Source organism: Harmonia axyridis, chromosome 2 (genome assembly GCF_914767665.1).
Source record: "Harmonia axyridis chromosome 2, icHarAxyr1.1, whole genome shotgun sequence".
In the NCBI taxonomy this organism is placed as follows: Eukaryota; Metazoa; Arthropoda; class Insecta; order Coleoptera; family Coccinellidae; genus Harmonia; species Harmonia axyridis.
The window spans coordinates 15,314,680-15,341,123 of record NC_059502.1 but is presented as its reverse complement, the minus strand read 5'-3'; the positions used below and the strand labels follow the sequence as shown (position 1 = coordinate 15,341,123).

The window sequence follows — 26,444 nt, the reverse complement described above, 5'->3', positions numbered from 1 at the left end:
AAGGCAAATTGATGAATTGACAGATAAAGCCGTGGCGGAAAGTTCGGAGTACCAACATAGAATAATAAAATATAACCATGAAAACTGTGCGTTTCTGATATATTCTCGCACGATTTTGTTCTACAAGATGTGGAAGAATGAACGGAATAACCACAGAATAAGAGAAATATTATTACCTACGGCACTTTGCCCACACCTTGCTTGGTAGACCAATGAAATTGGGCATTTGAGTCGTTTCTATAGAAACGCAATGAATTAGCACATACTGTCAAATAAGGCCATTTTGATTTGAATCCATTACTTGAATTATTGAAATTTGTGCAGTTGTAGGAAAAGTATAGTGTGCAACATGTGGAGAAAGTCCTTTTCTCGCTCGTGTGTTTGCGGCACTCGCCTTTCAGGCTCGTGCCACAAACTTCCACACTCGCGAGAAAAGTTGGACTTTCCCCACTTGTTGCACAATGTACTATTTTTCAGGGAACGGATTCAATTCCGCCATTTAACGGTTTATCTCTGTTGGTAACTTGTAGATATTGTTTGCTTACCCGATGCTTTGATAGTATTGGGAGCTGCTCATTTGAGACAGAAACATAACCGTTCTAAGTCAAATTCAACATGCTCATCTTCGGAGGTAAAAGGTGGGGCAGGGATCACTGAGTTTTCTTAGGTATGATTCAATCAGCGATCTTTGGATGAAACACCGCATTCCGCTGACATAGGGCGCATGATAAAATTGGCTGAGAACGAGAAGCAAAAACTATTTTTCAATTCCTGAGAGCAACATTCGTCGGGCTGAGTTTTTTAAAAAGATGGTCCGCCACCATTCAATATAGCTAATGACCATATAAGACAATGATAGAAAATCAACTAAAAACTTCAATAAAAATAATATTCAAAATAAATTTTGTGAAATACTGAATTCGAACCCGGTTACATTATAATATGAGATACTACATGCTAGTGAAACATGCCTATCGAAAGAAAATACTTTCGGTTTTCCTCCTGCAGCAATCAGAACAGTTTATTCCTTTTCTCAATACACTGCAATGTATTTTTCCTATCGTTAACAAGATCGAATCTGATATAATTATTCTTTTCAGTTATCATGAAGAAATATTCAGTTATAATATCACAAGGGCCTAGACAATATTCGATTATACACCGATACACGAGACATAGTTCGCGAAACATCTCGAGAGCGTAGCTCGATTGGTGTTGGCAATCCACTGATTGCCTTTAATTATATAACCAAATGTGTTTCACCTAAATATTCGGTTTTTCAGCGAGAAGATCCGTCTCCAAGATCGAGCGTAGACAATATATTTCGATTATACGAACCTTTTCACTCGACGTTTTCGTCTTGATACTGACTGACGTTATAAGAAATTATATCTATATTTTTTTCTACATTCATGCAAAAAGCAAAACTTTATTGAACTATATTTAGTGGAAAAAGAAGTTCTTTATTGCACTAGTGCAATAAAGTTTTTATTGCACTCATCTGTCATTCTACTTCAACGTGCTGATGGAAATCGTCGACATTAGCGGAGGGATACGTAGAGGAATCACATGCAAACAAACTCAGTGTTGCAAAATAAATATTTCAGCCTGAAGGAAATGACGATGTACAGTTACCAAGTACTTGTACGTTTACAGCAGTAACAAATCAAGAAGTGGATTTAAAAAGTACTTCACTACGAAATATTCATATTGAAAATAGCACCAATTGTTCATTCACTTTCAACATTTAGGGTAAAATTAAAGTTTGAGTTGAATTGTTCGTAATGTATTAGTTCCTGTTTCAATGCAAATCGATATTAATAATAAAAAATTCAAGTTGCGCTTTTCATTTTCCTACACCTAGTGCCGCACCTCAATAAATCATTTCTTGCTTTTTGCATGAACGTAGAAAAAATGTTGTATGCAACTCGTGCAAAAATTGTTTATTGCACTCGACGTGTTGACAATTTCACGTGAAGTGCAATAAACTTTCACTTTTTGCACTTGTTGCATAAATAACTATTTGTGCGCTCAGCCGCACAGAGAAACGTTTGAATTTTATGATTGGCGCATAGAGACATTCCAAAATTTTATGCGGCTGAGCGCACAAAAATATATAATTTCTTACGTCAATGCCTGTGGAAAGTAATACTTTCGAAACGCTAGTAGTATATTGGGTTCTATCTTGTTTCATTATCTTGTGAGCTAATAGAAAAAAAACTTCATATTCTTTTGAATGCTCGAGGAAATGTTCTTTCATCATCAATTCTCCTTCCGTCCAAAATCCAAGTCTTCCAGTTTCACCCGAAAAATTAAGTTTTTCAATCGAAAAAATCATCCCTATAACTGCATATCTGTTGATCACGTTTTCCGCCGATTCCCGAAAGCAACATTCCTCGAGGCGAGTTTTTCGCGTACCGGAATTGTTTTTTCCACCACCGTCCGACACGTAAAGCGTAGGGGGCAATCGATGCCCGCCACCCCGTTCCTGACGGCGCACCAACTTTCGTCCGCGGCCGAGAGGGGTGCGCAACCACCTTCGTTCCAACAGCGGCGCACTCCCCTTCGTATAAAAGCAAAGCGGGGTTAGAAGCGAGCGTCAAAACGAAACGACGAGGGGTCTGTTTGTTTAGTTTGTTCTGTTTCGCCGACTGCGGCCCGTTTTTCCTGTCTCTTTCTCCACACTCTCTGTACTTCCGCTCACTTTCAGTTTTCCGCGGCTCTATTTTTCCCGTCTTGATGTGTCGTCCGTTCTCGACTTTGTGTGAGTGATTTCGGGTTGATGAACGTAACAACTGTTCGCTCGTTGTTGGAAACGAGGCTAACAGGTAAGAATATAGCGGGCGACAAGTTGGCGTTTTCGCAACTAGTGCGGAAAGTTTTGGTTTCACGCACGCTGTTAGAAATTGAGTGGAAAAAATACTTTGTGTTTCTTTTTTCTTGTATGGTCTAAAGTTAGGATGAAATTACTCTGAAACTTTTTACTCATCATTTTATAAATTGGTCGATTGTCAGTAGTTGTTCTTTCTTAAATAGCATCTGACAGTTCTTCAGAGTGCAGTACGAGGTATTTGAAATATTTGTATACAGAAAAAAAGTTCTTATTTACCTGGCAATTAATTATTCTCAAAAGATAAATAACTTTATAAATGAATCAACTGTGAATCAACTAGTCAAAGATATATTTGAGTGAATTATTGTACTTAATGTTTTAAATTTTTCTATACTCTAATGTTACCTCTTCAACGCACTTCTTGACAAAATAATGATACTGGATCTTGATTAGTTTTTTATTTTCAAATTGTTGGAGAATTCCTGGATTCGACAATTCCAAAAATGTTACCAAAAATCTAATGAACGATAAGGAAAACATTAGAATCACCATTAAAATATTTCTATGTCAATATAATAACTACAATGTATACTTTTTGTTTGATGTTTTCAAATCGCAGTTTTCTCTGAAATCATGAAATAAACCTGAAGGACCGAATAACTATAAATTATATAGATAAATACTCATTTTAATCTGGTTTTCTCTGGAGTTTGACTGTAACATTTTCGTTCTTCTATTTATAAATTCATATTATTATTTCCATCATAAAGTTGCTTTCTTCACCATAATTGTTTTATTGTTTTTTAAATACAACAAGAAATATAAAAAAAGGGTTTTCTTTCATGAAGGTGTATATGAAGAAACCCGACGGTAAAATTGTAGTCATGGCACAAGTTTCGTCACCTTTTATAGTTCAGATGAAAGTCTCTAATTGTATAAAATTAATAAAAACAGGAAAGAATGAATCGATGAACAATTTTTCGATGAAATGTTGTTTTAGTCGAGATATTTATAATTTATATATTGGAGAAATTGGTTCATTATGGAATTACATAGGTATCTGGTGAAGGAATTTTGGCTGTGGTTGAATAAATTACTGATTTATCCCCATTCAAGTTCAGTAGGAGTAGAATCACCTACTGTTGAAATTTCACAAATTTAAGCTGAGGCGCATTTGTTGCTTTCGGGAAACATTCAACAGGTAAAATTTCCTGAATAATTCACTGGATATAAATTATTGAAATTCTTCAAATTTAACGGCAGATCCCATTTAAGAATCATTTTTCATATTTAGCTTTTTAGAAAAGCAATGAAATAAATAAATACTAGGGCTGCTTCAGGCATATTACTTGTGACCTTTTTTTCAGACAATTTTCTTAGCATTCGAACCACATCCATCATTCCTCATTATAATTACATTTATTCCGTTTCAATAAAGCTCTATGTTTAACCACCCTCGAATTCACAAAAAGAAATATCATTATTTTTTGTGGGTTCAAATTATGTTCGTCTCACGCATAAAATGGATTAATGGATTGATAGTTGAATAAGGCTCCTACGAAAACCGCAATCTTAAAATGGTATAACTTCAGTGAGGAAGTTGTAAATGTTGTTATTTTTGAATAATTTTAATGGCTATTAGTTAAACTAATGTTTTGATTTCGAAAAAATCTGTTTTTTTCACCTTTTGAGGATCAGTTCAATGGTTAAAAAAGACCCGGACAGAGATCTAATTAGAAATCTATTACCCAATCGGTTTGAAAAACGTTTTTTCCTAAGCGCATTGACAAAATTCAACCCGATATATTACAAACTTCACAATGATTCATCACTTCATTCTTTCCCGAAAAATAGTTCAAATTCGAAGATCATTCAATAAAAAGCAAATTGTGAAATTAAGAAAAAATATTTCTCTTTGGATTCGATCCTGTATCGTACTGATAGATCCCAAATACCGGCAGATCAATAGATACAAAAGTCGATAGATTGATTAGCAGAACTGTTCAATAATTGCAAAATCTCCTCGTGTATCGAATGAAAAAAAAAATGCGAATTGATTGAAAGAATATAACTAGTAATATAAATTTCAATGTGGTTTCCAGAAATGAATCATCCGAAATCGTCTTGCATTTTCGTTCAATATTGAATCTTTTGAAATAGGAAAACAAGTAGAGTAGATATAATTGTTCATCTTCAAAAATATTTATTCAATTTGCTCATCATAATTATTTGTTTCGGTGCAAATGGATCTTTGCATCGAAATATTATTACTTTAATCAATATTCAATACAAAAACGAAATCCACATGATCTTCGGACCTTGAAAAAATTTCAATAAATTACCACGAAAAACAGATCCAGAAAAAATTTATATGACAAAAATCAAACATAGTCTCTTAAGCCCAGTAACCTTGTTTAAAATACGTCAATTCTTTGGGTATTGATAATGAGGAGCAATTCGTAAATATAACAATTGGATCTGCAATCAACTTTATTATGAAACAAAAATTGACACAAAATTCAATACTTCGGCAGGTGGAAAACCAGTTGCGCCATTGAATCTCATGATTAATCACCGTCTTCTTACACCTTGGGGGCCACTGACTAACTCAGGAGATATCTAAAAAGGCGCCACCGATTCTATATAAGAACAGAGTGAGCTTTGGTAAATCGGAACCTGAAAAAAAAACTACAAAGGTGCGGAGAAGGATGGTACATAAAGGAGAATTACAATCACTCAAAACTCTTTCACTCTCTCTGAAACTATAATTATCTAAATAACCGAAGAATATAGGTGGAATTTAGCGAACTCTGTGAAAGAGAAAACAAACCAGAAACTCACGTGTCTCCAAACAATCCGCAAATGCGATCAGAAAATATCTCCTCAGGATTTTTCCAAATTTGAACTTAATAACTTTCCACTCAGTCCTTCTAGGCGATATAATAAATTGGAAACCATTCTGCAACCAGCGGTCTAACTTTAATTCTAATCAATTATCATATATACATTCTGCATATTGTCAGAAAATAGTTCAAGGGTGTACTGTGTACAAACTATTTACCGCAGCCAACGATAACTTCGCATGTGTTATAACCGTGATAGCTTTGCTGCCTCATGAAATAAATAATTTTTGTTTAATATACTACTTTTTAAATTTCTCTCATCAATAAATCATATGAGTTGAAAGTTCGAATTATAAAAAGCGCTAAAGTTTCAATTTATTTATATTATTTATCCAATAAATCTGAAGGTATCATGTGATATAAGTGGATAGGTTCATTTTACATTAATATTTTAAAAATTTTTCGTGATAGTTGTAATGCTTATTGCAGTACAATGGCTTGAAAAATTAAGCTTGTATCTAGTTATTGGGAGAATCAAACCCATATGATTCGCCCATTGAACTCGCTTGTTGAAAGCGAATATGTCTCGATATGCAATTTGGCACTTTCGATTCATTACAAGGTTGATGCGCGAGTCATACTCGCGAGACTGATTCGCGCAATTATAACATCGATTCCCAACTCACCTGATTTCTACTGAGATTTACATAATTTCCACAATCACATCCAAGAAAACTAGTTATAAAATCGACTCTAATGGAAATATTGCGTCACTCATCCTTTCCCTGATGTTTTCAGAGACCACAAGAGCAGCAATAACATGCCGCGTTGTCTCATGGCGAAAAAATGGAAGGCATACCCGTGGCCCGATCGGGCCGATCCTCCGGATGAAGAAGAGGAAGAAATAGACGTTGTGGGGGACTCACCGGCGGCCTCATGCTGGGGCCCATCGAGTCCCACAGCGGGGGCCACCGCACCTAGTCCACCCCCCACGTCGCCGCACGGGACTACTCTACTCTACAATGGTGAGAGTTCTTTTATATTATTTCTGACTTGAGGCTCAGAGATTCTATTCGTTTCGTATTTTGGACAGGTGTATTTGTTTTTGTCACGAGATATCGAGGTGAAATTCCTTGTAGATTTTTTACCAAACTAGAAAAATATTCAACAAGTTTCAGTATGAGATCATTCTACAGAAACTAAATTGTAAATTTTTTAATAACTATCTCTTTGATCGCAAATACTATTACTTATTGTTTGTACTTGTCAGAATGAACAGGGTGGTTCAGATTTTATTGCAATAACTTTGGCATCGGATACTCTTTTCATGAAAAAAAAATTTCTATAAATATATATCCTAACAAACTTCGTTTTTGAGATACAGGGTGTTAAAGTTTGGAAAAAAAATCTTTTTTTTTGTTTCATTCCTGAAATCAACAGAGCTTCATTAAAAAGAAAACGTCTCCTGAATTATTTCCATAGAATGTACCATTTTGGAAATAATCGAGTACAAAGCAAATACTCCCTTCAAAAATTTACAAAAATTAATTTTTCACATTTTTCCATTACTGATATATGAAAGGACAAAAATTGATGAAGTGTATGATAACGCTTCCAGATGGCATTTAATTGAACATTCCTGAAAGACACTCAAACAATAAAAAAAATTTTGTGAATATTTTTTATTGTTCAACTGACAAGGTTAATCGCGTAAACAGAGTTACTGCAAATTCAAGAAGAATATTGAAAAAGAAGAAAACACACCTCATTTCATTTTTGGGTGCTGATATGAAATTACAATTTCAAGCTTAGTCCAAAGTTGAAGCTAATCATTAAAAGGGATTACCACCACGTGGCTTTTTGCTTATCCGTCAATTTTGATACCCTTTAATTTCCCCTCTGCGATGACCAAACTTTGTATAGTGTACGAAGTTGTGCATTCTTTTCACTTTCTTTTTCGAAGCAAATAAGTCGAGGCCGATAATTTTTTTGACGAAATTATAGATTTACCTCTTTTATGATGATTTTTGGTAGGTATTTTCTCATGAATATTTTGAAAATATATCAGTGCTTTGTAAAAAGCACATATCATCAATTTTTTGCGAAAAACGAAAAGTTACAGTATATCCAAAGTTAATTGGAGGAAGCCAGAATATCTCGATTATACAAGGGTTGTTCCAGTTTCTAGAAATTCCTTTGGTGCCAGTGAATTTATTGCCTAACAATACTTTCAAATAAACCACGTTATTTAGCGGACAGCAGTATCCACATCAAAGGGACATCTGGCCAAGCGTTTTTATGGACTAGTTCAAGTGACTTTGGATATACCATACCAACTTTTTTCTTCAATAGAAAATTAAAAATATCCACTTTCTACAATGTAGATTATTGTTTGAGGAAAAAAAGTGAAACCCCATAAAAATCGGTGATTTATAAGAAAAAATATCTCTAATTTGGTTTCTGAACTGAGCAGCCACGAGTTGGGGCTTCCTCTTAAGGTTCATCTGAATTCCAGAAGAATATTGGAAAATAAATACCCAATATTTTCCACACTATAGATCTGATCGGATTAGGATTTTGAGTGACTATTGAAATAACCATTCGTATAATATTTCGTGTTAACAGCGTCATCCAAAATCATAGAAAATTCAAGCAGAATATAAAATATTTTATATTTCAATGACAGTAAATCCAACTGATTAGAAAATAGCTGGCATAACTACAAAAACAATTACAAGTTTCGTGCAAAATTTCATTTGGATATTGTCATCAGAACGATGAAAATTGAAGCAGAATTGACAAATTCCTGTATTTTGAGCTGTGGTCTAGTTGGTTTTTCATTTATATCGGATAAATCTAGCGTCCAGTTACAATATAGAAACATCTGAAGATGCTTACCGATCTAATAAGAGAAACTTCAGGAATTTTGCATTTCTGTTGTGAAAACCTTCAGCATTATATTTCAAGCAGAATATCGAAAAAATCAGGAAAGCACTGATACAAAGTCAGGAACTTTTGAACTTTTTCATGCATACTCCTAATGACACCTTGGAGTCTCAAACTCTCAAACTTTTTTAACCATTATCAAATAAGAGGAATGTTTGGAGCATCATTTGAGTAATGAAAACCTCGAATGTTTTTTCACGCTATAGTCACAGAATTACTTGTTTTGTAGAATTCGCACAACGCGCGATTCGTTCCCGAGAAACGCTTCATAGCGAATAAATTTAAAAGAGATAGGTTACCGATTGACATATCCCCCGCATCATTCTATTCTTTTCTTTGAGAAATCTTGTATATTTGAAAATGTGAATAGAGATTTAAATTCTTCGTGTGAAATATTGACAACAAATTTCTTTCTGCTTTTCCATCCAGCAAACCACTCAATTGCAAAAGCTAGGAGAACTAGAAGATAATCGCAACTATCAAATTTCTTTTTGTGGTAGAGAATAGACCGTTCTCTTTCGAATGCTACTGGGTTTTCCCATTAGCCACAAATTTTCCACATCGCTTCAAAATGAAAATATCGGAAAATTGCAAGCGAAATTCGATGGAACGAGGTAGATAGCAACAAGTTAATTGCTTCTTTTATATTTGTCGCCTCTGCGTCCGAATCGTTCGATTTGATGCATTTGCCAAATGAATTCCTATTATCGTGGTAGACAAAACCCGCGAAATATGGGCCACGCTTTTTCGGCTTTAATTCGATTTGGGAGGACCGAGTACGCCGGGATTGAAATTGAAATATTTTCATGATTTCAACTACGTGTTTAGTGAATTCAATTTTGGTAATTGGAAAATTTCTGGAAACGATACAAAGTCCGGATTGGGGTTTTATTGATTCCGGATTATTTCTGTTGTTTTGGCGCGTTTTCATTGTGGTTGCTTTATTTGCCGAATTTGAGGGAATTGGGATGATTCAGGAGCTGTTAGTTTTTTTTTTCATGAATTGCTTGTGAAAGTATCGATATATATAAGGTGTGTGAATAAGTCTTTCCCGTTTTTTTTCAAATTTTGAGCCTTTATTGTGAAAAAATGGTTACAAATGAATTATTGAAAGTATTGGCCATCGCTAGCTACAACTTTTCCCCATCTTTCTGGCAACATACGAATCCCGTTGCGAAAAAATTCGACCGGTTTGGCCTCTATCCAGTCATCCACCCATTTTTTGGCTTCCTCGTAGGAATGGAAGTGCTGGTCCGCCAGGCCATGCGTCATCGATCTGAAGAGATGGTAATCAGACGGAGCAATGTCTGGACTATACGGCGGGTGGAGTAGGACTTCCCATTTGAGCGTTTCTAAGTATGTTTTCACCGGCTGTGCAACATGTGGGCGAGCATTGTCATGTTGCAAAATAACTTTGTCGTGCCTGTCGGAGTATTGTGGCCATTTTTCTCGCAGTGCGCGGCTCAAACGCATCAATTGTCGTCGATAGACCTCGCCTGTGATCCTTTCATTCGGTTTCAGAAGCTCTTAGTAAACCACACCTAGCTGGTCCCACCATATACAGAGCATGAGCTTGTCGCCATGAATATTTGGCTTGGCCGTCGATGATGATGCATGGCCGGGTAGTCCCCATGATTTTCTTCGCTTCGGATTATCGTAACGGATCCACTTTTCATCGCCAGTCACGATACGATGCAGAAAACCCTTTCTTTTATGTCGCTGAAGCAGCTGTTCGCAAGTGAAAAAACGCCGTTCGACGTCTCTCAGCTTCAGTTCGTACGGCCCCTAATTTCCTTGCTTTTGGATCTTTCCCATGGCTTTCAAACGCTTGGAAATGGTTGTTCGGTCAACTCCCAATGCTTCAGCAAGTTCTTCTTGCGTTTGACACGAATCTTCATCAAGCAAAGTCGCCAATTCTTGATCTTCAAAGATTTGCGGCCGCCTGGAACGCTCCTTGTCTTCCACGTCGAAATCGCCACTTTTGAAGCGTCGAAACCATCCGCGAACACTTGAATCATCGACACAACCTTCTCCATAAGCTTCCTGAAGCAACCGATGCGCCTCGGCAGCAGATTTCTTCAAATTGAACCAATAAAGTGAAACTTCCCGCAAATGACGTCGACTCGGCTCAAATTTCGACATTTTCACGATTTCAAAAATTTATGATGCGAAAAAATTTCAACTAATGTGTTAGTGTGGAATTGTTGACAGATGAATAAGCTTTGATTATGACATATGTAACCATTAAATACTCGCACAGTATTGGTGGCGCCATCTCTTACAAAAAACGGGAAAGACTTATTCACACACCTGATATTTTTTTGAATTAATTATTTTTCGATTTGTTAGTCACTCTGCAAATTCTCTCGATTTTTCCATATTTTCATTTTGCCTTAATGCCTGTAAATTTTTAATTTTTGAGTCGAAAGTAGTATTCAATGATTCGGTTCGAATCAGATGATTTGAGATCAAATCGAGTGTGATGATGTGTCCAATCGCCGGGTACATGATAACTCCCAAATAGAATATTAAAGAAACTTGAAATTTTCAATATTCAGTTCAATTTTACGTTTTCATGCTAAAAAACATCTAGCAAAATTTAAACTTTGGCTTATTATTTCCTCTTAAAATATCTCAAATCACTAGAAAGAAAGACTATCACCCTAATTAAATGATAAAATAAATAATATTAATAAAAAAAAATGATAAAATAATAAAAAAAAAATTGAAAATCACAGATGTCAAGCTCGTCTTTCAGCCATCAATTGCATTCTTTGAGCCCACTAAACTGTATAAAGGTCTCCAAGATTCATTTGGCAAATGAAAGAATGAACGCTTTAAAGTTCCTGACTTTAGTAACATCTTGGCTGATGCTATTAGCACGAAATTCTGCAGAAGGCTTGAAATTGTTATTCGTTATATACACGCAAAAACTCAACTTAGTTAGATCTGTTACCACTGAAATTGAAGGTTTTACTTTTTTATATTCTTCTTGAATATAGAGGTGGTTTTTGATGATGTCGTCAACACAAATCTTGACTTCATATGCTTCAAATCTGCAGTTTTGGAAAAAACAAAACACAAAATTCCAACCCCTAGTTGGATTTTATCCATTAATGAATTTGAACGCGGTATCAATGCGAACTCACCATGAAAATTTCAAGTTTCTAGGTCCTTCTGTTCGGGAGTTCCCAGGTCTATGATTCGAGTTTGAGGACGGAATAGTCCTCATCAGTGAGATAACCCTCTTCTCAACCGTTATCATTCCACTCCTGCACATAGGCCACAATCGATCTCTATTACCAATCTGATCCTTTATATCGTCAAGTCATCTTATTTTCAGTCTTCCCACACTACGTTTCTTCTGCCTGGGTCACCAGGATGTCAATTTAATCGTCCATGTGTTAGGGTATTGACGCGTCACGTGACCTACCCATTGCCCTTTCAGATCTGCAACGTGCTGGACAATATCTATAACTTTTGTTGTCTGCTGGATTTCTTCATTCTTTATTTTATCTCTTCGACTCACACCAACCATCGTAGATTCCTTTACTCTCTGCATTATACTTAATCTGTTCATCGATTTTTCGATCGGCCACTTGAAATTCACAGGTGTCAACAACTCGTCTTCCAAATTGATGGAGATGTTTTCATCCTTTCAAAGATCCCATGTCAGTCTAAGTAGTTGGTTTAACTCCGCCGTCTGATTCTCTCTACTAATCTTTAGTCTATCTGAATAACTTCTCTGCTATTACTCAATATCTTTGTCTTCGATATGTTCAGTTCCAAGACGATTTCTTTCGCAGAATCATCATCATCATCATATAATATATATTTCATTCATATCCTGGTATACATGAAGATATAAAACATAAAGGTATATATAAAAGCGTCATCAAAAATATTACATGACTTGTCATCATTCAAAATGTACATTCTAAAGTAAAAACAAGGACACATTAATATGACAGCTCTACAAGAAAAATATAATTCACTGTAAAAATTCTTCTATCGTATATATAGTTCTGTCCAGCAACATATTTCTAACTTTCTTTCTGAAAGCAGTCATATTAAGACTCTTCACATGATCTGGGAGTGCGTTGTAAAGTTTCAGGCAGGTGTAGTTTGGACCCTGCTGAGTTTTTTTTATTCTCGAGTAAGGTGTACTGAAGATGATATAGTGAAGATGTCATCTGCAAATCGGAGATTGTTCAAATAAGATCCATCGACGTTCATGCCTTTCCTTTTCCAGTGTAAGGATGTTGTCCAGAGCTAGTGTGAATAATTTTGGAGAGGTACTGTCGTCCTGACGTATTCCCTACTGTAGTCTGATATGGTCAGTTTTAAGCTCTTCATTCAGCTTTACGTCAATGGTAGCATTTACGTTTATACATTTCAGTTGTGTTTCGATAATATCGAATGCCTTCTGGAAATCTATGAATGTCAAGTGTAGGGGCACATTATTAACATGTCAACCAGCTAGTCGTAAAATTATTTCGGATGTCCAGAATCAATTTAGTGGGAGTATGCACCGATTTTTTTATGCTGATAATCTTTCCAATGTTTCAAATGACCGTTTTGCATTTCCATCATAATCGAACGATGCAATAATTAGCATGTACGTTGTTACCTACAAATGAGCTATTGTTATGTAGCCAAATTGCAGGGTTGCCCCATCCATTCTATATTCACTAAATTCACATTCATATATGTATATACTGACCGAACAACTCACCCCTTATCGAAAATGGAAATTGCATGCCAGAGAATAATTGAATAAGCTAATTAGTAATTATGAATGTGTATCGAATAGAGAAATATATCGAAATTGGCGCTGTAAACGCATTCGTGGATAATGGTTTTATGGGAAAATTGACATCAGAATTATGAGTTTTTTGTTATGATTCGATTGTCCGCGCTAACTCTATTTTCTATTATGATCGTGATTAGAGTTGATATACAATGGCGTAAAGTCAGTAGCTTTTATACCCTTGTTCATTCAAGGCCAATGGCGCCTGATAGATCAACATAACTGTATTATCTATAAGTAATCTCCAAGGATGCAATTGAGGAATTCTAGCTTCTGACTCAACGTCAGTGCTCTCCTGTCTGATGACGAGGTCAACACAATATTTATATAAAATTGTTTTTTATTTGTATTTACTTGTAAAATTTCAACTGGTTCGGATATGTTATAATGGAAATATTAGGTGATTTTTCTTCGATAGTTTGCTCGAGTGTTCAACGCTTCTGACGATGCTTTCAACACATATTGTATACGAAGCTAATTTACATGCAAAATCTCAACCTTCTTGAATTTTCTGTGGGGCTGATGATGTCACCAGCTTGAAGTTCAGCACATAGCTTGAAATTTTTAGTTTCTATCAACACCAAAAATGTCGAGTTCGTCTGTAACGTTGTCACGGAGATTTTGGGTAATCAGTCTTCGATATTCTTTTAGAATTTTTTCATGGTTCTGGTTTTGCAGTTAACATAAAATCTTGCCAGAGCCTGTAAATTATTGTAGGATTTTGCTCGTTAACGAAGATCAAGATCCGAATCTATTTCAAAAATTTCAAGTTTCTGAGTCAGAACGTTCTCATAGGACCTATAAAGTTATCGTTCACAAAAACAAATTTGAAGTATTCAGCATCAGTGTGTCGAACTTCAACGTTTGAGACCATTCTCGGTTCAAAATTTGATAATTACATACATTGGGACCAAGGACGTATCTTGGATCAGAGCGGTTAAAATCCCCTGAAATTTCATGAGAATAAGTATTTACAAACACATGTTTCTTTGAAAATGAATGAAATATAATCGATATTTCGTATCAGTACTGATTAAATTCACCTATGTTGTTTATGGAATAAATTGGAATCTTGCCGTGTTAATGCATCACGAGAAACATCTGTAAAAACAGGGAGCATAGTGCTCGCTTACGTACTCACAACTGTTAGGTCAGGTTCACAGAGATCTTTAATAATATTGTTGAAACACAAGAAAGTATTAGCGGAAGTCGGACATTGAGACATCTTCTAAAGCATCGTTGTTCTCAAAGTTCATGCTTGCTGGTGAATTTGTAGAGTGCCTTTGTTTATTGGCTATCAGCCACAATTTCTGTCCACAAACTGTTTCAGTCTCTCAATTGTGATTTCAAGTCTGCAGTGAACCATATTGAAAATATTGTTGTACATTTTAAAACCATACGAAGAATAATCGGTCTTGAGTTCTAAAGATTTTCAAAACAGCAGAAACTTCAATGAGTGCTGTTCAACGAAACTTGCTCCTCGCCAGCGTTTTAGAAGTAACTACTTCACTTAAGATCCTGAAACTCATTTTCGAATTTCTCTACTGAGACTAACCAGTAAAAACACATTTTTTCTTGAAAACTTCGACTTTATTCGTCAACATAGACACCTTGACACCTTCAAGAGTGATTCATGTACTCCAACGACCCCCTGGCTGTTCAATACCTTTTCTGTGAAAATATTTCTTTGCCGTCAAAATGGGTTTCAACCTCTGCAATTATACTTAGAGCCTAATTTTCTCCAAAATGGTCCGTTTAACCATTTTTTCGATGTAGGAACATCCAACAAGCCATTGCTTTGCTAGAACAACATTTTAATTCTATATTCCGAAATTTCGACACGCTTCTCTTGAAGTTTGGTAGTAACGAAAAAAAAGTGTTATTGAGCTGGTAGTACCATCTATACTTTATATCTGGGACTTATTGAGCCACTATTCCCTCGATAAGAAGAAAATGCTGAACTGTAACCCAATTTAAAAGAGGAACGAACTCAAATCAAACGATTATCGGCTATATCATTCCTGGAAAAATCAAGATATGCAAATATCACTCAATTCGAAGTAGAAGGCATAAAAGACTGTTCATCGCAATCAAGGCGGTGCCGCTTGGCACGAAATTATGCAGGTGGATATCTTAGTAGTGCAAAAGCGGATATTAAGTTTGTTTTTATCGGAGTTTAGAGGGGATCATCGCTCGTTTTAATACCTCTTCGTCGTCGTATCCGAGTTCCAAGGCCAGCTGTTGCAATGTATCCGATTTAATTAAAGGGCACAGTTTCCCCATTCACTCGACAGCTGTTGCACCGTCCAGGGACGGCCTGTTTTGCACAAAGTGTTAATCTAGAATAAACACCCATTCTATCTCATTGGTAGGACGTTGTTTCTGGAACTTGATCCAATTTTGATACCACACCGGGTATTTCTTGATGACATAGTTAATCTGAACGGTATTATTAATTTTTGTTTGTATATTCCCTCAATGATTATAAAGATGAGAAATTGAATATCATTCGTCGTTATTTTTCAAAACAGAAGACGACATTTTTGAAAATAAACTTTCAATCAAATAATCAACGGTCAAAAGAAAATGTTATCGAAATAATCATTTCAATATAAGATAACAATCTACTTCACATGAGAATAATGAAAAACTGGCACATGCACCATTTGTCATTTTGTTTGAATAAGAAGATTGACATCGGTTGCTATCTGGACTTGAAATTCGGTGTAGAGATATCTTTCATGTTGTTGCATTACTTCTGGGGTTTTGTTATCGTAAAAATGAACTTTTGGAATCACTCAGGACTAGTGAAAGAACTTTATAAAACAATATATATATTCTTTTGAGAAAGAGCAATACAAAATATTAATTTCAAACAATCAAGCATATGTGTTGATGAATCTCAGTATTAGCAGAGGAAATGTAACGGGGCATCATACATTTCAACGTATGATACAAGAGAACAGATAAAAACCTCAGCAAAAACTCCGTCTCCCCGTATCGGTGTAGTGACTGGTTTGTGTAAACGTTTACAGAATAAGCTGACATAATTTATATTGAAGGACTTCCTCTTCAACCAAAACAAAATTTTCTTTATCCTCTCTTTTCGGTTGACGACTCTATAATTTCCAATTGGATCCTAAAACAACAAAAAAAAAGCAGAAAGGAATACTAAATATTAGTTTTCATTATATCGATTTGAAGTTAACAATGAGTTTGTGGAAGTAATTATATTTCAATGTTAACTTGATAGTTCTGCAGAGTCACATATGGTACTACTTTTTTAGGTAGTAGATTACTTTTGTAATCACTCTGGACTTGTGAAAGAACTTAATATAACAATGAGTTTATGGGAGTAATTATATTTTAATGTTAACTTGATAGTTCTGAAGAGTCACATATGGTGCTACTTTTTTAGGTAGATGTTAATAAGATACCATAACATGGTTCTGCTGTAGAGTATTGAATGATGTTTCATCCATGAATATTTAATTCCAAAATTTGATTTTGGAAAAAAATTGAGCTGAAATAAGCGAAAAGTGAAATCATCAACAACCGAAGAAAATGAAGCTTCATTTGCTATTGAAATATTCTTTGAAGAGGAATCATGCACCAATGGCTGGCTTTTCTTGTGTTATCAAAAAGGGAATATAATTCATGCATTAAATAATATGATAAATCCCTACATCAATTGAAGAGAACGAAGCTTCATTTGCTATTGAATTATTTTTTGAAAAGAAATCATGCGCCAATGACTAATTTTTCTGATATATGTAAATTCTTGTGTTTTTCGAAAGGGAAATATAATTTGTTCATCGAATAATACCCGACCAGACGTCATTCAATGAGAGAAATGAATCAATAAAATCGTTAACTATTCTTATTTCTTCCATACTTTCGGATAGAAATGAAACTCAGCGAGAATATATAAAATTATCTCCCTTCGAAAGCTCATCAATTGTGCCGTAACTTCGAAACAATCGAGAGTTGTCATCTGACAGATTCAGATTACAGGAAATGAGGGCTGCGAAGGCGGATTTCGCTGGCGCCAAAATGAACTTCAATCTGCTCTAAGCAGATCAGATCGAGTGTAGTGACTGTAAAATACACTGACAATATCCCTGTGTCAGATGCATACTCGTGAATTTTATTGGTATTGGAAAGAGATTTATGGGGTATCTATTCCTCTTTTTTGCCAACACTTAATTGCAGAAGGATTTGAGCAATACTAGCGGAGTTTCGAGCTTTCACAATTCTACACCATAACCTTTGTTACTAGCGAACAAGATTTCTAGAAATTGATGTGAAAAAATGTATGATAAGGGAAGAACAATATAAAGATCCAATACATTTCACATAGGCAGAATATCAGTTCAGTTATGAAATCATCATACCTTTAAAAAATTTCGAACTATATTGAAGATGAAAATACTAATTGATACTGAACAATATCTGAAGAAAATATTCGGAAATAAAATACCGAATCATAATATATTCAGTATTATTGTTTTCTCCATAATCATTCAGATACTTTCAAATGAAGAGGAATAATTCTTCTTTCTGCAATTGATTAAGTTTGATCATTTTAATACATCAAAATAACCATGACAGAAGGATTTTATTCGTGTAATATTTTTAAGCTTTCTCTATTTGAAACATAAATTCGTTTTGATTATTATCGCTCATATCTTGGCTACTGAAGCCCAAAATATCAATTCGATATGAAAACTTTACAGTCAGTTGAAATTATTTCATACTATCAATTTCTTTCCAGGTTACTTTCAAGATCCTTCAACCTGCACAGCAACTTATCTGCCTCGAAATGAACAAACGGGTCAAACACAAACTCCCTCCTATGCGACACTGAACACAGTGTTGGAAACAAAAACATTCAACACAGAGTTCATACCTCCACCTCCGGAGCCATTACGCCAAAGAAAATCACTATCTATGACATACACCAGCACCGGGGCCACACTTTCTCTACCACCTAAGAAGAAAGACATATACAGACCGTATTCACTAGATGACAGGCCTATTCTGCAGTCCATAATCAGGGTACCAGCCGAGGAAGATTTGCACGCAGCGCACGCCATCTTAGATCTAAGTGCTTCAACCACTGTGTTCCTAACCTCTCCGCCTGCAATTCCACAGCATGAGGCAACCCATGATGAAATGTTGAAGCAGGAGCATCAAGTTTTGGAAGCCCAACAAGATGAGAACACTCCCAGCAACATCCCATCGTACAAATCAGGAAAAACGATAGCTTACACCTACGAAGCCTTTTTTGTAAGTGATGGAAGGTCGAAAAAACGTCGGGTACCAGACGATCCAACGGGAACAATGACTGCTAAAGCAGTGAGCTCCGAGAAACCTAAGTACACATGCAGCGAATGCGGCAAACAATACGCTACCTCTAGCAATCTCTCGAGGCACAAACAGACGCATAGGAGCCTCGATTCTCACAACGCCAAAAAGTGTATAACTTGCGGCAAAGCGTATGTAAGCATGCCAGCTCTTGCTATGCACGTTTTAACGCATAAATTAGCACACCGATGTAGTGTGTGCGGCAAACAGTTCTCCCGTCCATGGCTCCTTCAAGGTCATTTAAGGTCGCACACCGGAGAGAAACCCTACGGTTGTGCGCACTGCGGTAAGGCCTTTGCTGACAGGTCGAATTTAAGGGCACATATGCAGACACACTCGGTCGATAAAAATTTCGAGTGTCTAAGATGTCATAAAACTTTTGCTCTTAAGTCGTATCTGAATAAGCATTTGGAATCAGCGTGTCTGAAGGAAGAACCTGGGGGGAATGTTAGTCCAGCGGAAGAGTCAGTAATCAAATCAATTTCAGACCCTACAGTTCCTCTAAGAGTATATGCCGGATGATGAGGAGTTTCATAGCGAGCGATGCAACCAGAAAGGATAACTCTGAGTGATTTAAAGCTGTTCGTAAATGAAAAATTCAAATATCTTTTTCAAATAGTCATAAAGTGATGAAAGTTCTCAATGTTTTCCTTGACGGTTGCTGCGTGGATGTGAGATGTATCGGTATACACTTTATTTCTAGTCTTTTCTAGTCAGTTCTTGTAGATACCTATAAATATATATAAATATTAATATAACAATTAGTTGGTAGTGAGTCACGTTTTCGAGACTCTCAGAATAGCAATGTTTTATTCTTCAAAATTATTGATCCCTTGTACATACCTTCCCTAAGAGAGATAACACATCGCAACACGTCCACTAAATTAGGTTTAGATTTAAGCTCTCTGTAACCTTTTAGGTCACCACTATTCACTAAATAATGTAAATATCGATATTATTATTCAACAAGCATCTTCGTACCGCCAAAGGATAAAGGCTAGTCATCAACCAAATCTTAACAACAATTCATAAAGTATATTTATATTATTTATTCACTTGTATATATAGAGTTTTATTTATTGATTCGTCGAATATTTCACAAACACAGGGAATCGGATAAAATTTTCAATTCGATTTTAATCATACAGAGTATTTCGTGAAGCTAATTCAGTTCAAAAAGGAAATGAGCAAAAGTACAAATATTTTAAGGAAATATTCAGGAAAGTCAACGAAAAACTGACCAACGAAATATGGGGCTTAATGCATTCCAAGAACCTTTCTTCCTAAATAAAGTTAACCTTTTATAAGTCTCTTCACGTTTTCAAATAAGGATTTTTAATATTCATTCTTGATCTCTTCACTTCTTCATCCTTTTCTTCTCAACTTCTTCACCACCTTATGTCAGTACGAGGACCCTTGTCCAAACAGCCTGAAATTTAAATAATGCTGTATATTCTCCTGTTTCTTAAACTTTTCAAATTTCATTGCAACCTTTTCTAGTTCGAAGGTTCGAAGCCCAACGAACAAAAGCAGTTTCATGGACAACGAAGTCAAGCAAGTAAATTAAGTATTATTATATACATATTTAGATTAAGAATGGAATTAAGTGAGATTATTTGTACACGCGGTATGAAAAGCCGTATTCTAGTCGCTGCTTCTAGTCCCGTTTTCAATTGGAATCTAGTCATTTCTTCACTCAAAAAATCACAAATTTCTCAAGTTGTGAGCTTCCATTCAGGATATTTTAAATGAAATGATCGAATAAATCGGTCTTAAAGCTCTCACAGAGTTTATATTCTGTTTCATTCATTGTTCATAACATTCCATTCGATCGATATATGATATTTTTCATATGAGTTAATATTATTTTAAAAAAATTATAAAGAATATTACTTAATAAGTTATATTAATACAGAAGCTCGTAGTGGTAGAATTGATATAGATTCAAATTCTCAATTATGATAGCTTCCAGAGAAACTAGTCCCATTTATAGTCAATTATATTTTATTTTAACTATACTACCGAGGTTTATAAATGCAACCTAAAAATCTCGACAATTTTATAGATTTGAATGATAGCTCTGCAGTATATAATAGAGTTACAACTTGAAAAAGTTTTTTTAAAAAGATCAACGAACATATAACGTAGATCAGTATTTTTGCAAGCATACATTAATATTGGTAATTTAAAGGATGAACTATTTATTTAGAATGGTCAGCTAAAACGCCGGTCAATAATGTAGGAAATATTTAATCTAATTCCAAATAGTTTAAACATTTTGAGGGCCAGTGCAATAAAGGTCCCAGTGCTGGCCAGGCGAGTGTATTCTAGTCATAAGCCAGTTTGAGCCAGGACCAGACAATGACAATGACAACACGAATGTATTCCTCATCATTCATTGCTTAAGGCTGCAAATCAATTCAATTATATTCGGAAGTCGGATTGAAATTATCTAATGGTACGTTCTCGAAAAAGCAAATATTCAGAAGAAGAAAATATGCATTAAATTTCACCCTTCACCAGCTCAATCGAGTCATTCATTTCATGAAGGCATATGACTTCTTCATGGGAAATGTAAATGTTTATTCATTTTGGAAATGATCTTCAAGAAATTCTGTTTGAAAGGCTGTATCTTGAAAATCGAGCTTTTTCGCACATCAGCTCATATAATCTTATTACTGGCGTAGAATGTACCATCAAAATATTTCTTCTTAATTCTGGAACAGCTCACACAGCCTAACCTAACTTAACCTGAAAATGAGAGATGCCTTGGATAATTTTAAGAAAAATAAGTCCTATAAACGCTTTGTTTTAGAGATGTCTATACAATTTTTTCTTCTTAAAATTATCTGAAGAATCTTTCATTCCTTATTTTTACCTCTAATTTAGGAAAACCCGCATTGAATTGAAAACGAACTATGTCAATTTAGAATATTTATAAATAATTTTTTTTTTCAAGTATAAAAATAAAAAAAAAATTATAAATAATATAAATAAAATCAAGTCTCTTTATGAGGAATCGTTATGTTGTCCTTGATTGCGTCTGCAAGTTCATTATAGGAAGATGTTCCACTTAGTGAGTGGACTCTGAGTAAATGATAGGAAGTAGGAGTTATTTATTTGAGATATACATATAGTTTCTAAAATATTCGCTGGCATTAAATCCGGAGGAGAATATAGCGAGCCGAGACTGTCAAGCGTCCCGGAAACGACAAATCAAACATGTGAGTTGAGTATCTTCCGGAAGATAAGAAAATGTAATCAACGTACGTACCTCGGAAAGAGCTGTAATATTATTGTGATTGTCGTTCTAGTGATATATTCGAGTTCTACAATAGGGTATATTATGAATTTCCGCGACGTAACTCAATGTTTGATGTTTATTGGATTCTTTCAAAAAAAATACTAAAGCAATAATATCATCGGATATAACATTTTTGTGGCTCTCAGTCAATAATAAATATCAATTTCGGTAAATTTTTGAGTGGCATCGGAACGATGAATGAATAACTGTTATTATTATCGATTATTGTTGTATTACGAAGGATAAGAATATTCGATCATCTACGAGTCTATGCCAAAAGATAATTCATCACCACGAAATATTTAAATGTTTCTTCTTGAGCCAGGCTCCCTTCAAATTTTTTTCGAAAACTCTCTGGATTTTGAAATTAAGTCGAATTTTCATGTAAACTATGTAAAGTTTAATCCGAGCTTTACGTGATTCGATTCCAAATATGAAATTATTGAAAATCAATTTTTTCATTACCAATTTATGAATCGAAGACCTGAAGTTACAAATCGAAAAATATTCGACATAATTTGAAAATTCGAAGTAGATTGTTACAAAATATTAAGAATTGGGAGCTAAATTTTCAATCTGAAAAATGGCAAAGTATTCAACATCCGCTCATACTATATCATTATTTGTGTTAATGATGTGTGTCGTGTTCATTATATTCAAATGTCTACCTATTTGCACGGATACATCTCAAGTGCATTCATAATTATACGATGTTCAGGTAATATTGAAAGTTCGAGTACAGTCAATAATAATGTATTAAAATTTGTTTGAAAAGTTTAGTTCTTCGATGTGAAATAAATAAATGTTGGTGTACACACTTAATTTTGAAGAAAAAATATTGTCGTGTTGCAATACTAAATTGAATTCACTTTTGATAGAAATTTGAGGATACATTAAATGTTGCATGGATAAACATGCATCAATTCCATGAATAAGAATACTGAATTATATGTTATACCTTTATAACTGATCGTTCACATTTCCATACGTATAAAACATTCCTGTATTACTTGCGCAATTTCGTTCGAATTTCCTTCGCTACGCTCAAAAGATGTCTGCTCACGATCCAGAGACCTGTCGATCTAGAACTGTCGTTTCGACCTGATGATTATCATCTGAAATGCGCTAAACACCATGCGATTGACTATAAAGACAGATATTTGACAGCCGTTGTGAATTTCATTACAAATAGGAAGCAAAGAGTCATTAAGGAATAACATTTTCAGATTAATGAATGTTTGATCTATTGAGATTTAATACATTTCAATCTTTAATCCTGTCTTATATTCTCGGCTTAAGTATCTAGATCGCTCGTTTCCAACATATATATTTCAGAAAACTTCGAATATCTTCTTCTAAAACTCACAAGTAAGTAAGTGTTTAGTAAACTTTCGATCCAGATTGAAGATCTCGACTTGACGAACGCCGCGCTTTGAGACGATCTGCAAATCGACAGTTCTCATCGACAGGTGGCCGTTAGGTGCCTCAAGCTGACTGAACGACAGCTACTTGCTAAACATCAAGCACATTGTGTAAATATTATTCAGAATTATTCGGAATATAATTATATCTTAAGGAGTTTTGAACGAATTCAGATTCACCTGAGCCAAAAATATATTATCTGAGGAAGAAAAGAATAATTCAATCTTAAAATTTTGTAGTACACTTTCATATTCACAATTGGGCTCAGCTTTCATTATTCCTCGAAGAAAGAACAATTCTTTCGTTGAGGGATTGTGAATAACTCATTCGTATAAAAGTTGTGTGAAGATCCACTGGGGGAAACTCAAATATAAACAATTCTTAACCTCGAAAGTACTACCCCTTGGTGCGCACAATCATAAGGTACAACGTTCTCTACAATTTCTAGGCATAGGTATGGAAAATGCAACGATTATTCAAGTGAACCTTTCGGTGTATAACTGAAAAGCAATAAGCGTGAAGCAATACTTTTCTAACAATTTACAACACAATTATTATCCAACGCCTGTTGTTGGGTCTCGCGAGAGAGCCTTGTAGCTCGTCTTGACTTCCCGGGAGCCGGGTATTCAAAAGCAATAAGCAAGTAGAAGGGGGAGTGGTTGAAAGAAAGCCACTGTCTCGAAAATTTATAGCAATATGTAAGTAACGAATATTTAAGTAAAATTAGGGTGAAACTGAACATCGAAATATGCGTTCTTGACTGGAACGCACGGTCGATAAAATCGGTTGGGTCGCTTTGGAGTCAATTTTAACGTAGATTATATACTTCCTGAGTCAATTTCGTACTGAGTGAACCTTGAAAATTCGGGATCTCCTTAGATCTCATAAAAAGAAATATGCTTATCTGTTGATTCATTCCTAACTTTTTTTTAGGAATATACCCTATGGTTACTAATTTTTTATGCAACAAGTGCAAAAAGGAAATGTTTATTGCACGCGACGTGAGATTTGTCGAGTATTATTAATACTTTTTGCAAGAGTTGCATACAGAATTTTTTCTACGTTCATGTAAAAACCAAAACTGTTTTATTTTGAAGGCATTGCGTGTAATCTATCAAAAAGAGTAATTCAATAGCAAAATATTCAATAATTGATTGGAAGTATCGATTACGAACAATTAATTACTCGAATGTTATTTTAATTTTTATGTTGAAAGTAGAGAAGAAATTTGTGTCACATATTTGCACAAAAAAAACTAACTATGGTCTCAATTTGAGTGAATTTTACTGCACTAGTAAACTTAATAATCAGTTTTATATATATTTCAATGAAATTATGTTTTTTTAGATGAACGTAGAAAAAATATCATTGTATCGAAGATTTTCAAGAGGGAATATAAAACAAAATTGGTATGAAAAGTAACACGGGAATTGAAAAAACAACAATTATTTGACTTAAACTTCAAAAAGAAAAAACTAGTTGCTGAAATACTGATGGTAGTTTTGGATAATGCCGAAAATCATAATCTTCTAAACTAGAATGTTCTATCAAAGAAATCTTTGATCATAAAAACAAGAATGATTATCCAATTTCAACCTACAAAATAAAAAAAAGAGAAGAATATTCCTTCTTGAAATCACATTAACGTTATTGTCATCATATTAATTTCATACTTGAGTCAATAAAATGAGTTGAATACATCGGAAAATAAATTTAACCTCCTCAGCTTGTTGGTTTAGAAAAGTAAAATGCAATAATTCCTCAGATTTACCGACAGGTTAAGCATGAATAAGTATTATAATCATCAGCAAAGCACTGATAATACATATAAATCAAATGAATGAAAAATTTCAGACGGAACTCACTCCTCAGTCGATTATTATTGAAAAATAGCCCTAGCTGTCGCTAATACTCATTTATTGCACGATAGTAGGGGACGATCGATTGATGACTGGGATTCCGGAATATCACATGCAATAAAATATACAAAAGCTGAGGAATACCGTTTCATAGAAGTCAATAAAAGTGTTTCATCGGAGCCAGAAATTAGTCAATAGTTGCGCAATTGTTTGATTTTTGAGGCCAAATCGATTGTTATCGTCGTAATAGACATTGAAGTCTGCCTATATATTAACAATATAGCAATATAGCGTCAGCAATATAGTGTACACTTAAATTATAATACAAAAATATAATCAAAGCAATACCTTGTATTATATGATTATTGATTCATAGTTGTAAGTAGGAAATTTTAAAATTGATCTCGGAATATTTCCCATAATAGCTTTAACTCCAAAGAGGTGGATCGATTTATCAATTTTTCTCCTCTTACCGTTCAGTATTGTTTTCTTGAGAAAAGTGGGAACTGTTCTGAGTTACGGGAAATGTAAGTATGTTGAAAATGAAAATATATATATACATTAAACTTATAGTTTTTTGAGATGAAATAAATGAAAATGAAGAAATATCAGCTGTATTATATACTAATGTAATCGAAACCTGACAATTTATTTGTGCATTTACAGTATTGTTATACTAATATTTTGCTCCAGTTAGAAAATTGAATGAATATTTTCGACTAGTGTCGAAAATTCTTTTAGTGAATGATATATAATGGAGATAAGCTATACTTTTAAAAGTTAGTTGCTTGAAGTAGAGTTCCGAAAAATTTAGCGAGAATCACTTTATAGTATGTACCGATATATTTTTGTCAAACGAAAATGTAATGTAATAACTTTTTGAAGACGTATAACTCAAGAGAGCTGTACGTCCAAGTATTGTACTAATTGACCACATTATATTATACTTATTATAGTATCACATTTTGTTGTAACCTTTGTTTTGAATGATTATTATTATTACGCGAAACTAAAATAGTAAGTTTTGTATTATATTTTCATAATAAATAGTATAGAAAAT

General features: G+C 34.6%; 1 protein-coding gene across 1 annotated transcript; it reads left to right on the top strand.

Moving 5' to 3' along the window:
* Positions 1-2,589: 2,589 nt before the first annotated feature.
* LOC123671996 (protein escargot-like) lies at positions 2,590-26,444 on the top strand. The gene is made up of 3 exons (XM_045605935.1): positions 2,590-2,828; positions 6,475-6,701; positions 18,207-26,444. The coding sequence occupies exons 2-3, from the start codon at positions 6,497-6,499 to the stop codon at positions 19,319-19,321; spliced, it is 1,320 nt and encodes a 439-aa protein (XP_045461891.1). The 5' UTR covers positions 2,590-2,828; positions 6,475-6,496; the 3' UTR covers positions 19,322-26,444.